At 37.1% G+C, this 26,823-nt stretch overlaps 4 protein-coding genes across 5 annotated transcripts; 2 read left to right on the plus strand and 2 right to left on the minus strand.

Annotated features, from left to right (window-relative positions):
• The first annotated feature begins 361 nt into the window (after positions 1-361).
• LOC117784138 (obscurin) lies at positions 362-18,906 on the plus strand. Its single transcript, XM_034621792.1, has 34 exons — positions 362-508; positions 2,550-2,642; positions 2,796-3,882; positions 5,158-5,478; positions 5,589-5,745; positions 6,079-6,164; positions 6,231-6,366; positions 6,438-6,622; positions 6,687-7,247; positions 7,309-8,169; positions 8,389-8,494; positions 8,553-8,734; positions 9,006-9,080; positions 10,069-10,235; positions 10,294-10,408; positions 10,475-10,714; positions 10,782-11,150; positions 11,207-11,463; positions 11,532-11,743; positions 11,837-11,976; positions 12,061-12,253; positions 12,317-13,309; positions 13,372-13,673; positions 13,735-13,916; positions 13,976-14,145; positions 14,205-14,345; positions 14,404-14,589; positions 14,648-14,885; positions 14,977-15,558; positions 15,624-16,324; positions 16,406-16,538; positions 16,690-18,341; positions 18,411-18,516; positions 18,575-18,906. Exons 1-34 carry the CDS (start codon positions 386-388, stop codon positions 18,713-18,715), a joined length of 11,193 nt encoding a protein of 3,730 aa, XP_034477683.1. The 5' UTR covers positions 362-385; the 3' UTR covers positions 18,716-18,906.
• Positions 18,907-18,998: 92 nt separating this feature from the next.
• LOC117784140 (xyloside xylosyltransferase 1) lies at positions 18,999-20,918 on the plus strand. 2 transcript variants are annotated; one of them, XM_034621795.1, is made up of 2 exons: positions 18,999-19,387; positions 19,449-20,918. In XM_034621795.1, the coding sequence occupies exons 1-2, from the start codon at positions 19,366-19,368 to the stop codon at positions 20,849-20,851; spliced, it is 1,425 nt and encodes a 474-aa protein (XP_034477686.1). In that variant the 5' UTR covers positions 18,999-19,365; the 3' UTR covers positions 20,852-20,918. The 2 variants fall into 2 exon arrangements, with proteins under 2 accessions (XP_034477686.1, XP_034477685.1); XM_034621794.1 differs by having other exon boundaries at positions 18,999-19,383.
• LOC117784139 (anaphase-promoting complex subunit 2) lies at positions 20,870-23,867 on the minus strand. The gene is made up of 8 exons (XM_034621793.1): positions 23,783-23,867; positions 23,242-23,725; positions 22,907-23,145; positions 22,670-22,850; positions 21,906-22,607; positions 21,586-21,849; positions 21,285-21,526; positions 20,870-21,221 (listed from the first exon to the last, which is right to left on the minus strand). The coding sequence occupies exons 1-8, from the start codon at positions 23,843-23,845 to the stop codon at positions 21,021-21,023; spliced, it is 2,376 nt and encodes a 791-aa protein (XP_034477684.1). The 5' UTR covers positions 23,846-23,867; the 3' UTR covers positions 20,870-21,020.
• A 778-nt stretch (positions 23,868-24,645) lies between these two features.
• LOC117785900 (adenylate kinase) lies at positions 24,646-26,689 on the minus strand. Its single transcript, XM_034624166.1, has 4 exons — positions 26,466-26,689; positions 25,348-25,584; positions 25,121-25,288; positions 24,646-25,047 (listed from the first exon to the last, which is right to left on the minus strand). Exons 1-4 carry the CDS (start codon positions 26,565-26,567, stop codon positions 24,832-24,834), a joined length of 723 nt encoding a protein of 240 aa, XP_034480057.1. The 5' UTR covers positions 26,568-26,689; the 3' UTR covers positions 24,646-24,831.
• Between the last annotated feature and the right edge of the window lie 134 nt (positions 26,690-26,823).

The following is a 26,823-nucleotide window of genomic DNA, read 5'->3' on the forward strand; positions in this document are numbered from 1 at the left end:
TGTTATTTGCATAAAAAATCATTTATAATTAGAGTATATAATAGTTGATCATCTTCTACTTTAGTTTGGATCTTACTTGTTATGATTTTTTATTTCTTCAATTCTATTTTTAGCGTTATCATTGGAGAGCTCATCGAAACCGAAGAAGAATTCTCCAGAGACTTGCAATATGTAGTCGATAAGTATATAAAAACCACCGATAAGCCAACCGCACCAAGATCCGCCAGAGACAACAAGGATGTAATTTTTTGTAATTTCTTGCAAATTGCCGAATTTCACAACACGTACGTTTTAAAAAAGGAAATATGGATTTTTTTGCAGTAATATGAACTATTCTTTCAGGGTACTAAAAGAAGGCCTTAAATGCTACAGTCATCAGCCTAATATGGTGGTCAAGACATTTTTGCGACTTGAACGTGATTTTGATAAGCATGTAAAATATTGTCAAAACGAGCCTCTGGCCCAAGAGTTTCTCTCGACGAATGTAGAATGCCAGAATTACTTTCAGGTAAGCTAATAGTTGGATGACAATAATTTTTAAGTTTTTCGGCATTAATTAGAACTGTACGAATATTGGTAAACTTTTTGTTCGTTAATACATGGGATCAGTTTTGGTAAATGTTTTTGTAGGCTTAGCAAATTTAATTTTTGTAGAAATTTTTGTAAAATCATGGTAACATTAGATTAAAATGAAAATGAAAAAATCTTATTATGTGCAAGTTAAATATTGTAGACATTTTTTCGAAAATATTTTATGTCTAAAATCTAATACTCAATATATTAATGAAGTGATCACCTTCTACCATACTGTAAAAAGTGCCGTACCGTTTTGTACCATTTATAAGGATAACCACATACTTGTGTTTTTGGTTTTTCCTAAACATTTTACAAGGTATCTGCTAGTCGAGCATTCTGATTAAATGAAATACTAAATATTCCGTGGAAGTAAATATTCTGTGCATAAAAAACAACCACATCAATCACCACAGTTTCTTTTTTTTTTTTTTGATGTACAAACAAATCTTTTAGATAATTTTAACAAAATTAAAAGTTCGATGGATAACTTTTTGTATGTATGCGTCTTTGCACTTTTCTCCACAAAATATTATAAATAGTAATGAGTAACAAGTCACAATTTGCTCGCAAAACTGACGAAGTAAGTTTTCCAATGTCGTAAACGTAAAAATAAGATACATTTAGTATGTATGTATTTATGAATATATGAATGTATTTATGTACGTTATACATACATAGTACAAGAGTATGTATGAACTAGGGTGCAATATTTGCAATATGTGTTTGATTTCCACTGGCCGGCCATATGTTCAATGCTTTTACGAATATCGTGTGTATGTCGAATATAACAGTTTATTTTTAAAACTAGACGTTTCTAAATATTAAAGCTTTTGCACATCTCAGTGTCTTTTGAGTAGTGTTTGCCGTCGTTTCGTCGTGTTAATTCATTCCACACGTGGATTTGCCTTTGGTACCTACCCATTTTAATAATTTCGTACATATACACGATATGTTCTAGAATGTATGATGCGATTTTATTGCTATATACATGAGTTATTCAAAATCTGCCAAATTTGTGTTTAATGGTCACAGTATTTTTCTTAGTTATGCAACATTATTAATAATAGGCAATAGAATTTTCTTTTTTAAATCTGAATATTTATATATTCGTGTGTGTGTGTGTGTGTGTGTGTGTGTGTATGTGTATATAGGCAAGTTTGTGCTAAAATAAATTTGTATATTCAAGTACACATACATATACACTCTCATAGACTCTCCCGTGCATATATACATATATATCCGTTTTAATATCGCAGAGTACAAATTCATAAATAGTTCTGTGCACATATATGTGTATGAGTGTTTATATTTAATACTTGATAAAAGCAGAAACAATTATTATCTGATTTTCTACTCAATTGTAGATTGTTATTCGATCTTTATTAAATTCCTCATCAACTTAAAAAGTGTCAGATTTTTTATGGCAGTGACTGTATAAAGCATCATTTTATTGTAATTAATGCTTTGTAATGTAGTGCAATAAATAAAAACAAAACATAAGTGCTATACTAAGGGAAATCCTGCAACCTGTCTATAATTTATTAACCTTGTCACTTTTCATCTACATTCAAATCAAACTGTCAACAGACAAAGCACACAATAACAAACAAGATGGCGCCAGTATGGCTCGCATATAGTATATTCACAGGTGGCGGCAGTACGGCTTGCATTCATATATTGTACATATATGCATAAATTCACAGGTGCCTTTTGGCGGCTGTCGGTTGCTGCTTCATATTGTGTTTATTATTTTCGTTTAACAAGATGATATGAGAAATACATGCACCTTATTCTATTTTTAACGACGAAACAAGCGGGCGATCTAACCAAAGTGAACTAAACGAAGGAACTAGTCTTTAATTATTGACTTGCTCCATCGTTCAGTTTTTTGAATCGTTTATTCAAATTTGCTTTTAACACTTAGCAGCAGACAGACGAAGTGCATTAATACTAAGATAATGATGTCTTTTCAGGAACTGTCATCAAAACTTGGGGACGATAAGTTGCTATCTGAGCACCTAAAGCTACCACTTCAGAGAATAAACGACTATAAACTTCTATTTAAGGTTTGAATATATTTAATTATAACATTTATAATTAAATTATATATTTATGTGTTACATTTCAATCATACGAGTACATCAAAAATCATATTTCATATGTGTATTTCAATCATAAGTTATAATTTCAATTGTTTTAACTGTTGTTTTAATTCACAGGATCTAATTAAATTATCGCAATGCTTGAAAGAAAATGTTAGGGACTTGGAGAGAGCGTTAGAGCTTATGCTAAGCGTGCCTAGTAGAGCATATGATAATAGATTTATTTCAAATATTGAGGGATATCGAGGTAACATTTATAAGTTGGGCAGGTTATTGCTCCACGAGTGGTGCACATTTACAGATAAGGAAGGCAAGACACATGATCGATATTGCTTTTTATTTAAATCAAGACTGTTGATAACGAAAGTTCGAAAAATATCTGACAAGAAATCCGTATTCATTTTGCAAAATATTATTAAGCTCCCGCTTTGTGACATTGAGGATAGAGCAGCTGACAAACAAATCTATCTCTCGTCAAAAACACCAGCAGATGAAAGTTCCAATTTGCCTATTATAATTAAACCTCACAATGAGGAAAGTCATTTGATTTGGTATAACGAAATTTGCTCATATATTAATCACGAAGTGGCACTGCAAGAGCACAATGCAGATGATCTTAAAGTAGATTCAACGAATATAAATACTGAATGTGAATTGATCCTTCGTCTTCCGCAAAAGATTGAAGCTCACGATCCAAACGTAGGTACGCGTCCTTCTGACGTTGCTGAAAACTACTTTTTAAGCAAGGAAACGAAAGAAAGACTTCAATTTGAACAGCAAGAATTGCTTAAATTTGAAAAAGAATCCATCGAATTATTTAAACTCCAACAGAATCAACAGAACATTAATCAATCAAAGGTTCCAGTAACTACTGTACCTGAAAATCCTACTCCCATTAAGATTGATCATAAGTTGGAAATCGAAAGTAGCTCTCAAGTTAAAAAAGAGATTGCTAGAGAAAAGAAAATAGATGTTGTGGAGGTCGAGCCATCAATAGTGCTTCTTGAATCCTCAAAACAATCTTACAGTGTAGACATAGCAACAACGAAAGAATGTAAAACCGAAGAATCAATTGAAACCAAAGAATCAATTGAAACCAAAGAATATAGTATCAGACAAACTGAAGAGCTGAAGAGTATTACAACAGAGGAATCTCAGACTCAGAATATCGACAAACTCGTTCACACAGAGAATATAACTGAGGGTAAGGATACAGAAGAGCCCAAGCCTAACAAACCGGCAGATACAATTCCAATAATTCGAATTAGTAATCCAACAACAGAAGAAGCACCTCAATTAAATTGCATTAAACCCCAAAAAAAGCACAAGCCAATTGAGCTGCAACATATCGTTGGCTATAATGAATCAAATCCAATCCAAGATAGCGATAGCATAAATCCGAACTCCCAAGGCCGACAGGGATTCTCTAACTATACTAATATAACCGATTCAGCTTCATTAACCCAATGGAATAATGAGCTGGCCAATATCGCATCTAGAGGCGGTCAAGGCGATCGTGGAGATCGTTCAGCTCAAGGCCCTCCCCCACCACCCATACCACCTCATTTTGTTCGAATGCCTGGCTTCTTTCAACCGCTTCCGCTTATTGCGTATGAAACCACCATAGAGATACTAATTATTAAAGCACGCCCACCATCACCGCCTCCTCGATTGCCGCCAACCATCAAGCGCGTCCATGTCTATACCGAAAGTCTTGAACAGAAGACCCAGAATTTTCTGGAGGGCATCTATGACGTATCAAGTTCAGATACATCGCTGCGCAATGCCAAGCAAAAAATACGCAATATTAAAAGTACAGTATTAAAATCGGCTGACTCTACCAACTATGCCCAAGATACTGTAAAAAAAGCAAAAGCTCGCGATTTTATACATATCTTTACACCGCCTATTAAAAAGAAACGACCAATCTATGAGATTGTCGAAGAGCCTGTAAATATATGCGAACTCGAAGGCGATTATACTGAGTCTATTGCTGACGATTTCAGAGAGTCAAGTGCCGATTTCGAGATACGCGGCCAAAGCGTTGGCGTTATGGATGATAACTATTCTGGGTACTCCCTGGCTTCCAGACGGCGTCTCGAAAGTAAGTTGAAAAACGAATTTTTAAAAACACATGTGTAAACATCGCTCAAACGGTTGAAGAGTTGAAACTGACTAAGAATCTGTTCTGTTAAGTATATGTATTCCTTATATTAGAGACGTGTTGATATCGAATAGATGCCTCGATACATTTATCTACATACATATTTATCATTCCTGTCGAATGCTATTTTTATGTGTACTCCACCATTTTAGTTGTATTATAACTTTTAACAGTCGAATGATTTTTAAACCCAGTCAATACATTTGTAATGTTGCTTCATAAGTTCCTCTTGTCCCTAATACGAGTACTGTTAACATACCTTATTTATTTTGAATTAATCTAATATCTCACACTCTCTGCTTCTCTGTAATAAAGAAACCAGCAGGTCCAGGGATTATGATCGGGGAACCTCCTATGACAGCACTGTAGAGAAGCAACAGTATGGCATAAGTTCGAGACGCGAGAGAAGTACTTTGGATCGAATCGAAGCACATTCGTCTCATCTTTTGTCCAGCAGCCGCAACGAAAGTCGAGCCGAGAGTCGTGCCGAAAGCCGAGCCGAGAGCCGAGCCTCTTTTTCGCGTGCCGAATCGCGTACTGGAAAACGTGGAACATCTTATTTGGCGAATGACGCTCCGCCCCGCTCCATTGATAAGCCATTGGTCGTGAAAATGCTGAAAAGCGTGCATGTGGAAAGTGAGTGAACTGATGTTGATTTCAAAATTTATTCTGTTGTTCCAAACAAAAACAAACAAATTAAATTACCTTCCTTACATAATATGGAATACATTTAATCGTTTTTAAAGGCGGCGAGACTGCGCATTTCGAAATTCAGTTCAAGGAGCAGCCAGGATTAGTTACTTGGTTGAAGGATAACAAGCCCTTGGACGATCGTCTAGCGGATCGCATTGTACAAACTAGTGCTCCGATGAATTCTTATCGCTTGGATATCAAGAATTGCAGGTTTGTGTGTATTATACAATTATAACAAATACTGCATACATTTAGGCACTCGTATTGCTAAACACAACTTAAAACAAGTATAAATACGGTTATATTTATCATATCTTAATACGATAAAGTAGGATGATCCATAATGGCAAAGGGAATTTATAGTTTTGATGGAGCTTTTCGTTATTTTGTTTTGTATGTGGATAATAATTTGTTGAATTCCGATTTTATGGTCTCTAGCTCTTATAGTGTACATCTGAGACGGTTTAAACTGAGTACAGTTGTCTATTTAGATTTAACTAAAAGTGCAGAGATATTAAAAATAATTTGATCTATCATTTGTAGAGAGAGTGACGCTGGAACATACACTGTTCGTGCCCAGACGGCATCTGAAACAACGACTGTTACTGCACAGCTTGCAGTTGGCCAGGGTGAGAAATATTTTAACTATTGCTTTAGTTAATGATTTATTTATATATCTTATTGAAATCTTACAGCATCTGGCCTTGACGAGACTAAAACTAATGTTCCGCCAGCATTTCTTGTAAGCTTAAAGGATGCGGAAATGATTGAAAATACTCTGTTTCGCTTCATGATTAAAATCTTGGGCGATCCTAAGCCCAGAGTCAAATTGTAAGTGTTTATATTTAGGAAATTTTATCCAATTTTTTAAATTTTTACTTTGTACCTCTTTCTCAATTTAGCTACAAAGATGAGGTGGAAATTCTGGAAATCAATGATCGAATTCAAATTATAAGGGACAAGGATTATTTAGGATTCTATGAGCTAGTCATTGAAGACGTTCAAAAGGAAGATGCCGGAATCTATTCCTGCAAGGCAGTTAATAAACATGGAGAAGCTGCCTGTGAGGCAACAGCCACAACTATTGGTAAGTTTAAGAACAAATCTCAATATAATAAGAAGAATATTTTATCACGTTTTTTTTTGAGTAGATTTTAGAAACCCGTTCGGGGCTCTGAGCGGTCAAATCTTGCCAGCCGGCGAGAAGGCAATATTCTCATGGAAACGAAATGGCGAAGATTTCGATCCAGAAGAACGTTTCAAAGTGCTTTTTGGTGATGACGAGGATTCACTGGCTCTGGTGTTCCAGCATGTTAAGCCCGAAGATGCGGGAATTTATACGTGTGTGGCCCAGACTACAACGGGAAATATATCCTGCAGTGCCGAGCTCTCTGTTCAGGGTGCGATTCAAACCCTTAACCGGGAGCCTGAGAAACCCACTCTGGTGATCGAGCATCGCGAGGCAAACACAAGTATCGGTGGGTCAGCGATACTCGAACTTCAATGCAAGGGTTTCCCTAAGCCGGCCGTGCTGTGGAAGCATGAAGGTGAAGTTATTGAGGTGGACGATAGACACAAGTTTATGTATGAAGACGAGGAAAGCATGTCTCTGATTATAAAGAATATAAATACTGAAGACGCTGGAGTATACACTATTGAAGCTGTAAACGAGCTTGGTCAGGATGAGAGCTCCATTAGCTTGGTTGTTCAAGGTAAAGATAATTTAAAAATAGCAATAACACAATAAGTACACCTTATCACAATGCATTTCAGCTCCTCCAAAAATTAAGAAGGTAACAGACATAACATGCTCGGCAGGGGAGACAGTCAAAATGGAGGTTGAAATTGAAGGATTCCCTCAGCCAGAAATTAGTGTGACCAACAACGGAAAAGATGTTTCTAGCGAAAAAAATGTGAAAATTACGTCAAGTACAATCGGCAAAAGTTCAGAGAAAGTGGTTATTGAGATTTCAGATATAAAACTGGCACAATCTGGTAATTATTCTATCAAAGCCACGAATACGATTAGTCAAACTGCCGAGTACTGGAATTGCACTGTAAAATCGAAGCCAATTATTGTGAAGCATTTTGAAAGTGAATACATTCATGGCGAAAAGGAGAACGTACACATGTCCGTTCGCGTCGATGCATTCCCTGAGGCAAAACTAACCTGGTATCATGATAGCAATGAAATTAAGTTGACCGACAAGAAATATAAGATCGATTGTGATGGTAATACGTATACCTTGAAGATTACTGGCGCCACTCGCGTTGATTCCGGCGAATACTCCGTCAAGGCGGTCAACGAGCACGGATCGGCGACTAGCAGTACTCAACTATTGATGAAGTGTACTCCTGAATTTACACGGAAATTGCAAAACATTACCGTTAAGGAGGGCGACACTAATGTCGAGCTCCTTGTGGGCATCGATGCCTATCCTCAGCCACATATCAAGTGGTTCATTGACGGCATTGAAATCTGCGAGAAGCGAAACGATTTCCGGCAAGTTCAGGATGGAAATAACTTTAAGTTGATCCTGACCGAAGTTGCAACCAACATGCAGGGAAATTACTGCTGCAAAATCATGAACGATTACGGAAAACTGGAAGACAACTGTACGGTGACTGTTAACTGTAAGTATAAATTTTACACTTTTCGTGCTGCTTTCGTCACTAGCGTTCACAGCCGTACACAGTGATTATTTATATTATAAAGGTTGCATAATATATATAAATTATAATATATGTATGTTCCCGAAACCGGAATCGATATTTGTTTCGATTCCCTGGGATTTATTATTTATAATACAAATACAATAATGTATTATCTTTATAAATTTTCTTAATACTTAGGCAAACCGAAAATAAGAAGAGCACTAAAAGACGTTGAGGTCCAAGAAGGTAGTTCCTTAACTTTGGAAGTGGAAGTTTACAGTAACCCCGATGCCACCGTTAAATGGTAAATCAAAAGAAAGATAACAAGGGATAAACACAATTTTAAATAATATCATTAATAGGTTTAAAAATGGACATGAAATTCATGAAGATGCACGTATCAAAATCAAAAGAGATTCGCAACGTATTGAAAATTATTATCTTACTTTGAATTTGGCTAAAAGTGAAGATGCCGGCACTTATGAGGTTAAGGCAGCCAATTTCATAGGAGAGACAACGTCAAGTTGCAAAGTTCTGGTTCTGAGTAAGTATAAAAACTAAAATGGTACCTTTTTAAAGAAACCAATCATATTGTATTGAAGTTTTATGTTAAATTCCCAATACATACCTTTAAGATCCACTTCCTTAAATCAAAAAACTTAATGTTTACATTGCAAGAATGGAAAATTTAAGTGTATGGAATGTAAGTTTCTAAAAACTTTCAACTTTCCGGACTCTTCGTATAATTTTATAATTATAATATACAAATATCCTAAAATTACACATTCTTACATATAAATGGAACTTTAATTTAGCCCAAGACAATATTTCCGTTGGAGAATCCGTGACAAAAACATTGCTCGCTACAACAGAACAACCTGAAGAAGGGGGTAAAACACACATTTCCTTAAATACATGCATACTTTACTAATGATTGTGGATATTAAGAAAGTCATAACTTATTGCTTTTTATTAATTCTGTATATATACACTTGGCCTATAAACAAAATTAAACAGAATCTAATTTTAAGTAAGCAAGGAAAAACCTAGTAAGCTTGAACTAGTAAATATTGTTGACCACATACTTCTCTGACTACCCTCGCTTGTCAAAAGGAAGGATGTTATGCATGCATTGAACAACTCCTGCACAAAGAAGTTCGAAATGAACGAACGGACCAAATGGGAATGTAACGAACTAAACAATCGATAAGGTATCTAAATCGAATTAACGACTGAAACTATGGGATCGCGTGTCTTGTTCTTTAGAACTTGAACCAGTGAGCAAACCGAACTAGGAGATTGATAACTCGACTACCAAAAATTTAACCAATGAACTTAGTCCTTCTTCAATTGAACCTCGATATGCAACCCAACCCAAAAACTCTTTCTTGTATATATGTATTGTAATAATTTTGTATAATGTAATATTAAATTCAATAACTCCCCAACTATTAACTAAATGTACAAAATGTATATATCTTACTAACTTGCCTAAAAATATATATAAGCTGTTTCAGTGCAAAAATTCTCAAATAGGAAATCACAGAGTATCAAGATGGAGGGAACCGTATCCATAATAATTTTAAAAACACCGGAATTCTAAGTCAATGTTTATGAAAAGAAGTCGTCAATCACCTAAAGGCTATCAAAGCATCCAAGATTATTGATTTTCATATTTCCAATCAATTCTTTTCAGCAATTTTTTCCAATGCCCTTAATATAAGAGGATGCACGTTACCATCGATAAACATGTACATAGAACGAATGTTTCTAATATGAAATGCAAATATTAACTAAAATTTAACTTGGGATGGAATGGATTACATACATATTCATATGTATTTACAGTGTATTAACAATATTACATTTATGTTTCAGCGATTCCCGAAATTGTTCACTGTGATGTTTTCCAAATCAACAGTTTCGAGAGTCTACCTCTTAAATATGAAGTCATTGCGACGGGTATACCAAAGCCAGAGGCTTTATGGTATCAAGATGGGAAACCTATAAAATCGAACGATCATTTTGATCTTTCCGTCGACGGGGTTTGTTTTATAAATCAAATTATTTGATATTTAAACACTATTAAGTAAAATATTCTAGGATCACTACAAACTGGAGGTGAAGTCATTGGAACTTAAAGATGCAGGCGAATACAAGGTTGTAATGAAGAACAAGGTTGGCGAAAAGACTCATCAGGGCGTCCTATCGTTGTCAAGTATGATGCAGGAAAATCAAAGAAACTAAATAATTATAAATAACTTAACTTAACTTAAATTCGTAGATGAAGGAGAGTATCGTAAGCCGTTGCTAATTTCAAAGAGCGGTTTACGTGATCTTAAATTAAAGAAGGGTGATACCATTGATGAAACTGTTATATTTACGGCTGATCCCAAGCCAGAAATCCTTTGGTTTAAGGATGGTAAACCACTTCAAGGAACCGAAGCGCTTATCTTAAAAACTGAGGTTAAAGATTTAGAGCATGGATTGAAGCAGTATACATGCAATCTGAATATTGCTAAAGGTAAAATACAAACCCCTTTTTTTTATCTAGTTTACAAACTTTCCAATAAATGGATTTATTTTTGTAGCCGACATTAAGGATTCAGGCCGTTATGAGCTGAAGGTTAAGAACAAGCATGGCGAATTCACAACAAATGGAGCAATTGACGTTCTGGCCAAACCAGAAATATCCGGTTTGGTGGATCACAAGTGCATGCCCGGAGATACTGTCTGTTTCGAGGCCTTGGTACTTGCCAATCCGAAGCCAAAGGTGTCGTGGACCCGCGGAAATGAAAACCTTTGCAATAATGAGAACTGTGAGGTTATCGCAGATGTGGATGGGGATAAATATAGAATTGTATTCCAATCTGTGGCACCATCAGAAGATGGAAAATACACAATTACGGCTGTGAACTCTGAAGGAAGATCCGATAGCCAATTTAGCTTGAACGTTCTGGGTAAATCTTAAAATATAAAAGTAAAAGCAATAGTTAAAATAAACAAACAATTTCAGTTGAGAAGCCGACCTTCATAGTTCCACCCGAGAACCAAGTGATTCATGACTTCAAGCCCGTCTCGACGAAGGTCAAAGTACATGGCGTGCCGACACCATCTGTTGAATGGCTTAAGGGCGACAAACCCATTGATCTGAAGGCCATTAATAGTTTAACCCAGCAAAGGGCTTACAGTACAGCAACAACCGAAGCATCAACGGATCAGGTGGAAAGTGTCTTTGAAATCGCACATTTCAATGCAAGCGACGTTGGCACTGTAAGCATATATCAACATTTTGTAACACTATTATTATTAAATAATTATTTATTATTTATTGCAAATAGTACACTTGTGTGGCTAAGAACGAAGTTGGCGAAACAAAGGCACCATTTCAATTGGCTATGCAATCGCTTGCTCCAAGCTTTGTCAAGAAACTCAACAATGCTCTTGACGTCGTCCAGGGTGAGCCTCTCATCCTCGAATGCGCCGTGGACGGAAGTCCTCTGCCGACCGTGCAATGGTTCAAGGACAGTGAGGAGATTAAACCCAGTCAAAGGTGTTACTACTAGCCACCGCTGGCTTATATCTTTTACAATTAATTGTTACAAATTGTTACATCTATCATCTTTTATTTGTGCCTACTTTACAGTGTAAAATTATCCACATCACCTGAAGGCTTGGTTAAATTGGAAATCAACAATTGTGAACCAAATGACTCGGGAGCCTATAAGTTAATCATTTCAAATCCACACGGAGAAAAGGTAGCACTATGTGCGGTTGCTGTGAAACGTAAGTTAAAAATTCATATTTTCCCTAATTCCCAAAATGGAGAGAGGTCGAGTTTATTCCCATATTGCATATTCTCTGTTCCAGCTAATGAAATGCAGCCCAAATTCCTGAAACCTGTTGAAAGCCAATCCGTCATTGTGGGCGAACCCTTGAAATTGACTGCTCAGGTCACTGGTTTTCCAGCTCCGGAAATCAAGTGGTACAAGGACGGCGTGCTATTGCGTCCTAGCTCAGCCATTAATTTCATCAACAATCCCAATGGTCAAATTGGCTTGAGGTAAGCCCTTTCTATTTTTGTGCATCATTTATATAGTTTTTAATATCTATTTCAACTACATAGCATTGATACTGTCGACGGTCAAGATGCCGGTTTATATAAGTGTAAAATTATTAACAAGGAAGGCGAAGAAGAGGGCGCGGCAGAGGTGAAAGTTGTCGCCAGGGAAGCGAAGCCTTCCTTTATTGCCGAGCTCCAGGATGCTACCAGTGTTGAAGGCTTTCCTGTTAAGATGGATATTAAGGTTGTTGGCTATCCGAAGCCCAAACTTCAATGGTTCCACAATGGCCATGAAATCTCGCCCGATAACAAACACTTTGCCGTTGTGGAGAATCCTGATAATACAGTCAGTCTAGTTGTTGACAAGACAGCTCCATCGGATTCCGGATTATATGAAGTAATTGCTCAAAATTCGGAGGGATCGACAGCGTCGAAAGCCAAACTATATGTAGCTCCAAAGACGGATGAAACAGCTACTGAAGAATTACCACAGTTTGTGTCTGGACTGCGAGATGTGAATGCGGATGAAGGCCAAGAGATGGTACTATCTGCTCCTTTCATTGCCAATCCAATGCCAGAGATAATGTGGTCCAAGGATGGAGTCCTATTGGCCCCAAGTGAAAGACTATTGATGACTTGCGATGGCAAACACGTGGGTCTAAGCATCAAACCCGTGGAAGCTTCCGATTCTGGCAACTATTCCTGCCTGCTGGCCAATCCCTTGGGAGAGGATACATCTTCTTGCAATGCAAATGTTAGGAAAGTGTATAAGGCGCCGGTGTTCACACAAAAGATAACCGATCAACAGCAAATTTTTGGAAACAATGCCACTATTCCGGTAACTGTTTCCGGCGTACCCTATCCAGAACTCACGTGGTTCTTTGAAAATAAACCCATTAATTTATCGGACAAATACTCGTTCAAAAATGACGGAGATCATCATATGCTGATCATCAATGATTGTCAAAAATCAGATCAGGGTGAATACAAATGCATTGCCTCCAATAAGGAAGGCAAGGACATTACCCAAGGTCGCCTTGAATTGGTCAATGAAATGTAAGTTTTGTTCTATCAAAAAAGTTCTTTAATTTAAGATAAACTCTTAATTCATTTCGTAGTAAGAAGCACATGCGTTCTGAAGCGCCAGTTTTTCTTAAGAAAATCGGAGATTGCGATGTCTTTGATGGGATGACAGCCAAGTTTACCGCCTGTGCCACAGGATATCCAGAGCCAGACGTCGAGTGGTTTAAGAATGATCAGAAACTATTCCCATCCGATAGAATTACGCTTGACAAGGAACCAAATGGTCTCCTTCGCTTGACAATGAAAAATGTCACGGAAGCTGATGTCGGACGTTATGCCTGCCGTATTTACAATCCTTACGGTGACGATACTTGCACTGCTGAACTATTTTACGATGGTAAACTCATCGCTCTCTCATTGAAAACTTTTCAAATGCTAACCTGTTTAATATAATTTAGTGTTGGATTCGCATCAACGTCCCTTGGGCGATCAGTACTCGGATTTCAAGCAGTACAAAAAGTCCGGAGCTCCTCCCCCGTTGCCGGATGGTCCAATTATTTCACGCATGACAGACCGTCGCCTGCGCTTATCCTGGAAGCCGTCCGTACCACTGTCACCTCGTTATCCAGTGACTTATCAGGTATTCCACCAATTTATCTGAATTTTCTGAAGTACTCGAACATTTTCGTATGTTTCTAGATCGAAATGATGGATTTACCCGAAGGAGACTGGCGTACTATTAGAACTGGTGTTCGTAGTTGTGCGTGTGATATTAAGAACTTGGATCCGCTTAGGGATTATAGGTTTAGAGTACGCGTTGAAAACAAGTTTGGCGTAAGCGATCCCAGTCCTTACACTCAAACCTACAGGTGAATATTTTATAACCAATTTTTGCAAAAACATAATTTAAATGCCTCACTTTTATTAGGTCAAAACTTATACCTGAGCCAGCGAAGACATATACGTATTTGCCACCGGGCACCGACTTCAGACCAGAAACTTCACCCTATTTCCCCAAGGACTTTGATATTGAACGGCCTCCACATGACGGACTCGCTCAATCTCCACAGTAAGTTAAATAAAGATTCGAAAGGAAGTTTGGAACTTATCTTGGTTTTTCTTTGCAGGTTTTTGCTGCGTGAAAATGATATTTCTTATGGTGTCAAGGGTCACAACACTGAGCTGATGTGGTTCGTCTATGGATATCCCAAGCCAAAGATGACTTTCTACTTTAACGACAAGCAAATTGAATCTGGCGGTAGATTTGATCAAAGTTACACCCGTAATGGCCAAGCGACACTCTTTATCAACAGGTCAGTTAAATAATATAATCAATTACGAAATTTATACAACAGAATGTTATTCATGCAGCATGTTGGATCGTGATGTGGGATGGTACGAGGCAGTGGCCACAAATGAGCACGGCGAGGCCAGACAGCGAGTGCGACTTGAAATTGCCGAGTATCCACGGTTCCTCAAGAGGCCCGATGAGACGTTCATAATGTCACGCAAGAATGGACGCATTGAAGCCAGGATTATTGGAATCCCATTGCCTGAAGTGCATTGGTATAAGGATTGGAAACTTGTTGCCGACTCTTCTCGCATTAAGGTGATTATACAATAATAAGTAATACATAATATATAGAATAAGTCATAAGTCAGAGGTGTTTATATCTTATTTCCGCTGTCCATTGAATTAGATCAACTCCTATGATCCAGACATCTATGTGCTCTCCATACACGATTCTATAATCAAGGATGGAGGATTATACTCGGTCAGTGCAAGAAATATTGCTGGATCGATTAGCACATCAGTGACCGTGCATATTGAGGAGAACGAAGATCAATATATCTATAAGACATACGGTAGACATCCATATGTTCGATCCAAGCAATTGCGTTACGAAGACAAGTACGATATTGGCGATGAACTCGGACGTGGAACTCAAGGAATTACCTATCATGCTGTGGAACGTGCCACTGGCGATAATTATGCAGCCAAGATAATGTATGGAAAGCCAGAGCTGCGACCATTTATGTTGAACGAACTGGACATTATGAATATGTTCAATCATAAGAATCTCATACGTCCCTATGATGCCTATGAGACTGATCGACAGATCACTCTCGTTATGGAGCTAGCCGCTGGAGGGGAACTCATCAAGGATAACCTGCTACGTCGCGATTATTACACGGAGCGCGATATCGCCAATTATATACGTCAAACTCTCTGGGGACTCGAGCATATGCATGAACTGGGAGTCGGTCATATGGGTCTAACGGTAATAACGTCATAACGTTTGATATCAGTAAACAGTCTAAATTTAATTATCTATAAACATTTTAGATCAAGGATCTACTGATTTCAGTTGTTGGCAGCGATCACATTAAAGTATCTGACTTTGGTTTATCTAGAAAGATTAACAAACACAATTTATCCACCTTGGATTATGGAATGCCAGAGTTTGTATCCCCTGAAGTTGTCAATAAGGAAGGAGTCAACTTCTCGCATGACATGTGGTCAGTTGGCTTGATCACCTATGTGCTGCTTGGCGGCAGAAATCCTTTCCTTGGAGCTGATGATAGGGAAACTCTGACCAAGATTCGCGAAGGTCGTTGGGATTTCAAAGACACCATATGGACACATATATCTGAAGATGGACGTGATTTTATAAGCCGACTATTGCTCTACAGTCCGGAGGAGCGTATGGATGTCAAAACAGCATTGAAGCATCCTTGGTTCTTTATGCTTGATCGCCAAGCGTCCGATAATGATTATCAAATTGGTGTCGATCGGTTGAAACACTATTATGATCACTTTAGGGATTGGTATGCCAATGCCGCCTGCAAGAACTACTTCCGAAGACGCCGTCTCAGTGGCTGCTTCCAGCATCCATCCAAAATGGTTTACCCAAGTGGACATGGTTACACGCCGGAGCGTACGCCCGAGCCTTTGGTGGAGCCCAGAAAGAGAGCTAAGCGTGAGGAAGTGGTTTCCAAATTCTTGCATCCTGATTACGAGCTGGGTCTCATACAGTCCGAAAGCCAGTGAGTCCTTTAAAAGAGCTGCAATCGAAAGACATGGTTTTATTTTACGATTCTCGATTCTCTATCATTTCAATCTTACAGCTATCAATATGGACCAGACACCTATTTGCTGCAACTAAGAGATGTCAGCTTTCCGGTGCGATTGCGTGAATATATGAAGGTTGCCCACAGGCGATCACCATCATTTGCTCTGAACGATTCTGTTGATTGGTCGGTAAGTAATCATTATAAGCTCAAAAATGAATCTTTAGTATGATGAACTTTGTTGTTTCTTGACATATCTTGACAAATCGGTCGGCTATATCATATAGCACGGGTATTATATCCATTTTTCTGGTTTAATAATATAATTTCACATTTTGCAGCTTCCAGTAATTCGCGAACGTCGTCGTTTCACCGACATCATGGATGAAGAAATTGATGATGAGAGAACACGTAGCCGAATTAGCATGTACTCTGCAAACGATTCGTACTCTATTAGACGTCTACGCACGGAGCTCGGACCGCGTCTGGATGAATACACGGAAGCCGATGCAATGATAGAAACTCAACGTGAAGGGTATCCACCATTCTTCCGGGAGAAGCCACAAACGATCGCGATTACAGAGAATAAGCCAGCGCATATTCATTGCTTTGCAGTTGGTGATCCCAAGCCATGTGTACAATGGTTTAAGAATGATATGGTGCTGTCGGAGAGTAAGCGAATTAAGATCACTTTCGATGAAGATGGACGATCCATATTGCGATTTGAGCCAGCAATGCACTTTGACGTTGGCGTCTACAAGGCCGTGGCTAGAAATAAGGTCGGTCAAACTATGGCTAGATGTCGTTTAGTCGTGGCAACACTGCCCGATGCTCCAGATTCTCCAGAAATCTCAGCGACCAGTGCAACCGAAATACTTCTCAGATGGAAGCAACCACGCGATGATGGACACTCAGCAGTTTTGTGTTATAGTCTGCAATATAAGTTGCAGAACTGTGATGCCTGGACAACCGTCGCGGATAATATCGATCATGAGTTTTATCTTTTACATGAGCTTGCACCCAATACCAAATATCAAATTCGCCTTGCATCGAAGAACCGAATTGGCTGGAGCGAAATGGGAATACCAGTGAATGCATCCACTTCTGGACCTGAATCCCCCAAGGTGCATATCACAAAGGCCATGAAACATTTGCAGCAGCTGACGGAAAGAGGCCAGGAAGTGGTGCCTGAAGAGGAGCGTGTGCATACGGACTATCATTGTGAAAGAGAGCCACCCACCTGGGTAACCGATTCGTCTGTGAATGACAAGTATAGCTTTATATCTGAAATTGCGCGCGGAGAATTCAGCACGATCGTCAAGGGAATTCAAAAATCAACGGACACTGTTGTGGTCGCCAAAATCTTTGAGGTGACTGATGACAATGAAGAATCTATCGTTGCCGAGTTTGATAATTTCAAAACTCTGAGACATGAACGTATCCCAGCACTCTTTGGAGCTTACAAACCGATGAACGTGCCAATTGCAATCTTTGTGATGGAGAAACTGCAGGGTGCTGATGTCCTTACATACTTTAGCAGCCGTCATGAGTACTCCGAGCAAATGGTCGCAGGCGTGATCAGTCAACTGTTGGACGCCTTGCAGTATCTACACTGGCGTGGATATTGTCATCTCAATATCCAGCCAGATAATGTGGTAATGGCATCAGTTCGATCCATTCAAGTCAAGCTTGTTGACTTTGGCTCCGCAAAAAAAGTAAATAAACTGGGAGTCAAGGTTACACCGTGTGGTATGTTGGACTTCCAGCCACCGGAAATGCTAAACGATGAGCCAATTTTCCCACAAAGTGACATCTGGTCGCTGGGCGTGCTTACTTACTTGCTTTTATCTGGCTGCAGTCCATTCCGCGGCAATGACGAATACGAAACCCAACAGAATATATCCTTTGTCCGATACCGTTTCGAAAATCTATTCAAGGAGGTTACTCCAGAAGCAACACGATTCATTATGCAATTATTCAAACGTCATCCAACGTAAGTTAACTTTTAAAGCCGCAATTCAAATGCTTACTTTAATATTTACATTGTGAAATTGTATTGTAGGAAGAGACCATACACAGATGACTGCCTGGAGCACAGATGGTTAATGTCCTCCGATTATATGGTTAGAAAGCGTGAACGCGCCATTTTCCTGGGATGTCGTCTAAAGGTAAAATTAACGACCATTTACATCTCATTATTTACAATAACCCATTACTTTTCAACAGAATTTCTATGATGAATATCATGAATACAAAACTAAAGTCTCCACATCATCCAAGCCTATGATTTCAATTGAGGGCGGACCCACTCCTTCTCAGCTACTTCGTTCAAATAGCATTCAAGAGGAGTTGCTTACAACGTTTTAGATGAATTTCGATAAAAACAAATGTTAATATGCCATTTTTTCTGTATTTTGGTTAATCAATTAGAAAATCAAATAATAAATGAGATACCTTTTTATTTTCAAGTGCTATAAAATTGGCTGTCAAATGTATCACTGAAAACTTATGTTAATACCAAAGGAAAATCTCTCAAAATAAAACTAAACACTGTCTTATAACTGAATGAACTTTTATGTACACATATATTACCACAGTCTTTATGACTTTTAAATATGGTTTAATCAATTTATACATGCGAAAACTACCAAAAAAAAAATTTTATATCGCAGCTTTTATGCATCATTCAATATTTGCGCGTCAATTAAAAGAGCTGCAATAGTCGATTATCTCAAACATCGATATTTTGGAAGGTTATAACTGTCGGCGATAAGCAGAAGTACGATATCGCTACTTTTGATTGGGTCATCGACAGTGTTGCAACCCTGATTGAAGGTTTATTGATCAAAAGAAAATGTTGTTCTAGCTTCCAAATGAACTATTTATTAATTAAATAAAAATGTATTTTGTAATTTTATTTCTTAAATTACCGTTCAGTGTATTTTAGTGCAATGTATTAATATGAAGGTTATTTGATTTGACGTGAAATTAAATGTGCACTTATGTACTTCTTCTGAATGGGGACTTTTGTATGTGTATGTACGTATGTGCGTAAATACTACTAATGTTTATATTTTAATGGAAATTGTTTTTATGACAGGTGCAGTTAAGCTCTCTGATCTGAAAATGACAAAGTACGCCCTTTACAATATCAGTCGGAAATATAAAACATATCCGGCCAATCTCAATATGGAGTGCAAGTCTCAACTGCTGGAAGAACACGAAAATGTGACCTTAATTGTAAACCGTAGAAGTGCAGTACGTCAAAGCCCTAAAAGGTGGATGTTTAGATGTCGATGGCAGAAAAAGCTGGCGATATCCCTGGCACTAATTTGCATATGTGTTCTCATCATCTTTGCCTATACAGACCAGCTATTTCGAAATAAAATATTCTCGGTATTTCTGTCAAGCCGACTAACGCAGATCACAAACGTTGCAAAATTGCAAACAAGTTATCCGCAAAATGAACAAACATTAAGTACATCGAATTATCCAAGCTTGAAGCCAATGCAATATCTGTTAAATTACTCTTCTGTCCATCTGAACTTGAGTTCGCATATGAAAACATCCACATCGGACTACAACATATTTGTTATATATACTAGAGAAAACTATCGACTTCAAATGAAATTCGATCTGTTTGCACATAGTTTATTTAAGCATACCAATGCGCAATTGCATTTGCACATAATAACGGATAAGGAGAGCGAAATGTCAGTACTTGACATACTTCAGCGGAAGATACGAAGATTTCGGAGAATAGTGATATACACGATGTATGACGTGCAGATATGTTCCAACATTATACAGGATATAACTGCCAAACTTTCGCCATACTTCAGCTCCATGCCCAATTCCTATTACAGTGATTCCCTTTTCTTTTTATCCCTTGGCTTGCATCGCATTGCGGATATTAGCTTAAATCGTGCTATTCTTTTTGATTGTGATATTGTTTTCCGTTCCGACGTTCGATTATTATTTGCCGAATTTGATCGCTTTCTACCGCATCAGCTTTATGGGCTTGCACCTGAACTAACACCTGTGTATAGACATATACTTTATCGCTACCGTGTACGATTTCCGAAATCGAATTTCGGTAATCCCTACCATCCAATGCAATTAGTTAAGAATAATAAGAATAAACTGGTAGCTAATCGCATTCATGAGCATCATGGTTACCCTGGCCTTAATTCTGGAGTAGTACTTATGCTTTTAAATCGTATTAGAGATTCGAAAACGTATTCAGAGGTGCTCACACAATATGAAGTGCATAGACTAGTAGATAAGTACTCATTCAAGGGTCACCTAGGAGACCAGGATTTTTTTACACTACTCGGATACGAGTACCCGAATCTAATATACAGATTAGATTGTATATGGAATAGACAACTCTGCACGTGGTGGAAAGATCACGGTTATAGTAATATATTTGATGCATACTTTCGTTGCGAAGGCGTTATAAAAATGTACCACGGCAATTGTAATACACGCATTCCCGAATAATAATACAAATTATACATATAAATTCATGTATTCATATAATAAATTCCGTTGTAAAACATAGAATTCATTTAAATGCGTCTTTATGTACTTTCGAAATGACAGCGTTTAATCTAATGGTGAGTTTAAAATAATACTGCAGATATTCGATTGAAAAGCTAGTTGAAATGATTTATTTGGCCAACTGATAAACTCCGCCAGAAAATAAGAGCTTATGCTCGCGGACTTTTCGCTGCAGAAAATGTTTCAGCTCATCCTGGGTGAATTCAACTCCTCCGCTGTGCGAAGCAAATAATTTGAGCATCTGATGAATTCGATCAATTGGCATTGAGTCCAAGTTTGTTAGCATGCCAACAATATACGACCAAAACACCTAAAGAGCAGCAAAAATTAAAAAAAAAAATTATTTTTCCATTAAATTATCAATATTACTTACTTGCAATTCTTCTTCTCTTTGATCACTGGCAGATGCCATAGCGGATTCCAAATCCTCTTCGTCCGCATCTGTTATATTCATCTCTTCGAACTCTATTTTTTCGGATTCCTCCTCTAATAAAGTGAAAACACCGGGCTCAGTCTCCGAAATCAATCCGTGATTTTGCCAAAAACTTAAGCGACGTCTTAGTGCAGAAGGCGGGACTTTGATAAGGCTACTGAGTTCTTCAAGCGTCCATTCATCTAATCGAAAATTTATATTTAAAAATTATATACTTAAAAAGGCGAGTATATATACAAACTTTTATTTTGAAAGTGATAAATGATTACAGCTTGCGTAGGCGGCACCGTCATCTCCATTACTCTTTCGCCGATTTCGATGACAATGTTGACACGTCCTGTGACTGTGCGCCAATTAAGGGTGCGGTTTCCCTTGTAGGATTCATATGCTTTTGTGAACTTTTTAAATTCATTTTCTAGCTCCTCTGGCAACTGTAAGCTCTCCTTATTGAATGAAGGCCAGAATTGTGCAGAGATTATCAATGATGATATATCAAACAAGGGACCTATATGAATTTAAGATTGATTATGTGAATCATAAACATGATTTAAAGCGACTTACTCTCGTTAAAGGTGCTGTCTCCATGGATGTGCGAGTTAATTCGCTTTGAATCGGTAACATCTTTCAACATTACCTCACAGCTATGTAAAAGTGATTCACCAAATCGAATTTTTAGCAATTCAAGATTTCGAATCTCTTTTTCTGAGTTAAAATCAAGCTGCGATAATAGTCGATCGGCCATTAAATTACGATACTCAACCATAAATAGCTCTTTACTTCCATATATATCAACCACCATGGATATAATATCGGCAGATCGAATTATTTTCGAACTATTTACCTGCAAAACATCAGGATCAATACCAAATGGATCTGGTTCCCAATTTTCCCAATTGCTATATTCGTTTAGACCAGATTCTTTGCCATCTTTAATGAATTCCCCCTTTGCCAATTCTTCGGAGAGATCCGTCGGTCCTTCTTCTGTAAGTCCAGTTACCACTCGTCTGACCGTATCGTTGCGTTTACGCAAGTAATCCTTAATCGGAGCCGTAACTATTTCTAATATCACTCCAGTGTTATCCAGATGGCGAATAGCTTTAATTGCAGCTACATATCCTGTTAAAATATCCATAGTGTTAACTCCGGGGTGCAAGATTCTTGCCTCCAATGCACTTCTCAATGATTCAGTCAAATAAATTCTCATATCTATCTTTTCCATACAAATCTTCAAGTCCTCTATGGCGGGTGTAGAATCTGGGTAGTCTGAAAAAGAAATATGTTCAACTAAAATCTGTCGCAATCAGATCTTTGTTCATTCAAGTTACCAATGATTATGCTGAAAAACTGGCTAATGACGTTTTGTGCAAAAGTTTCATACATGAAATATGTCAATTTCACTTTGAATGCTTGCACGGATTCGGGAATTTGTTCCTCAGACATTTCATCCCCCGATCTCCATTCTGTAAATATGCTTGTTAGCCAAGTCATAACCACATCGTTGATCCACTGTTAATATAAATAAATTTATAACTTTGTATTTAATTAATTTTATGAATTCTTACCGTTTCGAGCTGCTTTAAATGGCTTCTATCAAAGATTCCCAGGCACGTGTCGTTGATGTGTTCCTTGATCTTGAGTTTAATTAATGCTGTCAACGCACTTCCTGCCAAACGATCTATTAATCGCATCTCCAGCAATTTCCTATTTGTCGAATTCACCATTTCTGTAAGCTTTTGGCAACAACATTGGTCATGATCGTAATTGCAGCCACCACATGGAAGTTCACTAAATACTTCCGAATCTAAAAGACAAGGAAAGATTTAAATATTGATAAATTGATAATAAAATTTAATTGCTATCGTCGAGTCGACAAAATTAAAATACACAAACTACATACCGATTGTCGTCGATGCTAGAATCGAGTCCTTGGTAAATAGGCGATAATGGACGCAGTAAAAGTCGCTAACATAGCTATTAAATGTTGGCGGTAATCGCGCTAGCAATGCATTCCGTAAAGTGGATTTAATATGCTCCACATTTGACGACGAAACAGCGCAATCATTCAGACTCATTAGGCGTGGTTTCATCTGCAGAATGCATTGATATCCATCATACAACTCGTTAACTGCATCAATAAATTTGGCAAACATTCCATCCTTAGCTGTAATTTCGGCGATGGTCAAAGCTTGGTCATTTTTGTCCTTTAGCTCACAATCAGATGATAAATGTTTCCAAAATTTAGGTGCAAGGACATTTCGAATTGTTGATTCCACTTCTAAATCCAAAATTGCAGTAAATGTTTCAAAGCTTCCCAAATTATTTAGATGCCGGTAAACATTTTCAAAGACCTCTTTGTCAATTTCTTGCAGCGGATACGTAACCTACAATGTTATTTATGTTTAATTAAAGATATCTGTAATCAAACTCTCCCTACTTACTTCGCCATTTAAAATTGGAAATATTTTCAGCAAGTCTGACCATATTGCAGCAAAATCTCCCATTATTAAAGCAATTCATTTATAATTTAACTCTACAACGATACAAAACTGTATCGGAACAGCGAGTGCTGCCACTCCAGTTAAAATATCCGATCTGGTTTGATTTTTTGTACATAAAAAATTAAGTACATTTCCTAAAAAAGGTATTTTGAATTTTAGTACCTTTTTTTCAATTTTTTTAGCTAGAATTTTTTAATTTTTTGCAATATTTTTATTCGAATTTTCTCGATTTTTTTATATATATATTTTTTTTTTTAAGAAATAAATTTTCTAAATTGTCTTCCCGAGGGCTAAAGAACTTCAAACCTTCATTAAAATGTTTACCTTAATTTTTAATTTTTCATCAAATTTATAAATTTTTTAAATGAGTTTTTTTCGTTTTTAAATTTACAATTTTTATAAGTGATGGGCGACCAAATCCACAAAATGAGTTGACTATCGATAACAAGTCGTTCGACTTTCGACAATTGCCCTCAAAATATCGCACCAAAATGTAATTTGTTTTTTCTCGTATTAATTTGTGGTTTTTTTAATTCTCATAATTAAGTATACTCGAAAAACTATAGCTTATAAACAATATATAACGGATATAATAATTTTAACAAATTTGATGGATAAAATCTCTTCTAAATTCTCTATTATTGATAAAAAGATTATTCTTATCTGGAAACTATAATCTTTGGAAATAAAAAAATAACATTGTTGGTAAACTGTCATAAAATCTCTAAAGTTAATTTTGTAAGTAAAGTTCAGTCTTTCAATAATAAAGATTGCCAGTTAGTGAAATTTATAAAAAATATTAGTTATTGGAATAGCTCATAAACCCGTATTTATTTGTAAAACTGTACAATGAAATTCTGCAGTGCCATATGTAATTTATACTTTGTCAACTATTGATAAATACATTCAAAATTCAACTATTATTTTATTATCAAAATGAAATAACAGGCAGTATCAAAACTAGCGGTATTAGTTGTTTGTTTACCGAATTACAACTGATCTTTCAAAGAGGTTTTTCGTAAGAAAATTGAGTCAATTGTTGAAAAGACATCGCTCGATTTTTTGGCAGCATCAACTTTAAAATGTAATCCTCTTAATCCATAGTAATCAACTAATGGTCTGGTTTGCTTGTGATAGGCCTCCAGTCGTTTTTTTAGGGCCTCGGCATTATCGTCACTTCGCTTCATTAAGGGCTCACCAGTAATCTGTTGGAAATAATTTTGAAACACTTTAGATCTAAGTACGTTAAAAATATCATAAACATTTGAAAAAACGTACATCATCTTTCATTGAAACTTTCGGTGGGGCAAACTCTTCATGATATGATCTTCCACTTGCTTGATGAATTAACCGACCGGTTATTCTCCTTACCAGCAAGCTGTCATCTATAGCAAATTCAATAACGGCATCCAAGCCTGTCTTCCTCTTGTCCAACAACTTATCGAGCTAAACAGAAAAATATAATGTTATTTAATACCTCGTGAATTCAAATTAGAAATAATTACCTTTTCAGCTTGTACAACAGTCCTTGGAAATCCGTCCAAAAGAAAGCCATTTTTGCATTCGGGTTTATCCAGATTAGAATCAATCATATCCACGACAAGCTCATCGGACACAAGTTTTCCCTCATCCATCACCTTTTTCAACTCAGTACCAAGCTTAGATCCAGATGCAATTTCTGCACGCAGCATATCACCAGTTGATAAATGACACACACAAAACTTTTCTTTTAGCATGGGGGCCTAGCAAAAGCAATAAATTAAGCATTTTATTACATACATTTTGATAAAGCCATGGCAAATATTACGGTTTTTGGACTATTCGTTAATTGCCAATCAGTCAGTCAGTTTTATATAAATACAGTGCGTCAAGTAGTGGTTTTGACTAAATAAATTAAAAAATAGCATTTCTTTATTTTATTTATTCTCATGTTAGTTTCTTATGGTTCTTAGATCCAATTTATTTATTTTGACCAAGCAATTACTTGAGCTTCTGTATACGGAATTGTGAATAACTTAATATATAGATAAGAACGAATAATTCTAGAGCCAATTAGAAATAACATTATCTGTGCGTGGTATCGGAAACCAACCTTATAAATATATGTACATATATGCGAGTTTCATTTAACCTAAAAGTTCATAATTATCGCTACATGAACAAAAGTTATTCTAGGAAACTTTCTTCAGTATTGAATTGAAGGTCACAACCTTTCTTCAACATCTTAAGGTCAGAGGAGACAGCTTGCAACGTGCCTGATTTTATGTATTCGATGTACATATGTATTTGGATATGGGTGCACATGTGCGTGTGTATATACATATGTACATGTTGGCGTGTCTCAGCGCTGGGTACGAATTGCCACAAGGTAAAAAGAGTCCTTGACTTAGTGACCACATTATCATATGTTTTATGTATTTTTATATATTTATTTTTATACATTTTAAGCAAAGGCCGCGCCGGCCTACAGAGTATTAGCTGATTTCAATAGAAACTATATTTTAATTGTATATACGTGCAAGTATACATATATGTATCTATGTATATCTACTGTGCTCATGTACGATATCAATAGCAGGGCGGCTAGTCACTTTGTTATATTATATAATTTTTTTTTTCCCACCTGTGTTCCTTTGCCAGAGCCTGGCGGGCCCAGGAGAATAGCATTTACACCAACGCTACTTGGCTCGTAGCGTTCGACGGGTACTGATAAATTTGGCGCCATTGTTTTACAATTTTCAAATATTTACAAATTAAGGTATTAACCTCTATTCATAACTTTTACTTATATTCTGTGATAATAACAAAATGCTGCATACGCGAGGTTCAAGGGTTCAATGCTGCCAACTTTTTAGAGGAAAAATTTAAGGTTGCCACCCAGTAAAAATTCCGATCTGGTTCGATTTTTTATTAAGCGGAGCTATGTTTTTATATTAATAATTTTAAACGCAACAAGATATGTTTTGTAATATAAGAAAAAT

The sequence above is a fragment of the Drosophila innubila genome (genome assembly GCF_004354385.1).
Source record: "Drosophila innubila isolate TH190305 chromosome 2R unlocalized genomic scaffold, UK_Dinn_1.0 1_C_2R, whole genome shotgun sequence".
Classification (NCBI taxonomy): Eukaryota; Metazoa; Arthropoda; class Insecta; order Diptera; family Drosophilidae; genus Drosophila; species Drosophila innubila.

Coding starts and splice junctions, on each gene's coding strand:
- LOC117784138 (XM_034621792.1), top strand. CDS start 386: ATGGTGGTCAAGACATTTTTGCGACTTGAACGTGATTTTGATAAGCAT. Junction 6,165..6,230: donor ACAGCTTGCAGTTGGCCAGG/GTGAGAAATATT, acceptor GAAATCTTACAG/CATCTGGCCTTGACGAGACT. Junction 13,310..13,371: donor CTTGAATTGGTCAATGAAAT/GTAAGTTTTGTT, acceptor TTCATTTCGTAG/TAAGAAGCACATGCGTTCTG.
- LOC117784140 (XM_034621794.1), top strand. CDS start 19,341: ATGTGCACTTATGTACTTCTTCTGAATGGGGACTTTTGTATGT. Junction 19,384..19,448: donor GAATGGGGACTTTTGTATGT/GTATGTACGTAT, acceptor TTTTTATGACAG/GTGCAGTTAAGCTCTCTGAT.
- LOC117784139 (XM_034621793.1), bottom strand. CDS start 23,845: ATGGGAGATTTTGCTGCAATATGGTCAGACTTGCTGAAAATATTTCCA. Junction 23,146..23,241: donor TCTAGCATCGACGACAATCG/GTATGTAGTTTG, acceptor CTTGTCTTTTAG/ATTCGGAAGTATTTAGTGAA. Junction 21,850..21,905: donor AGACAGCACCTTTAACGAGA/GTAAGTCGCTTT, acceptor AAATTCATATAG/GTCCCTTGTTTGATATATCA.
- LOC117785900 (XM_034624166.1), bottom strand. CDS start 26,567: ATGGCGCCAAATTTATCAGTACCCGTCGAACGCTACGAGCCAAGTAGC. Junction 25,585..26,465: donor GCTCTGGCAAAGGAACACAG/GTGGGAAAAAAA, acceptor TGCTTTTGCTAG/GCCCCCATGCTAAAAGAAAA. Junction 25,289..25,347: donor CTGTTGTACAAGCTGAAAAG/GTAATTATTTCT, acceptor TTTTCTGTTTAG/CTCGATAAGTTGTTGGACAA.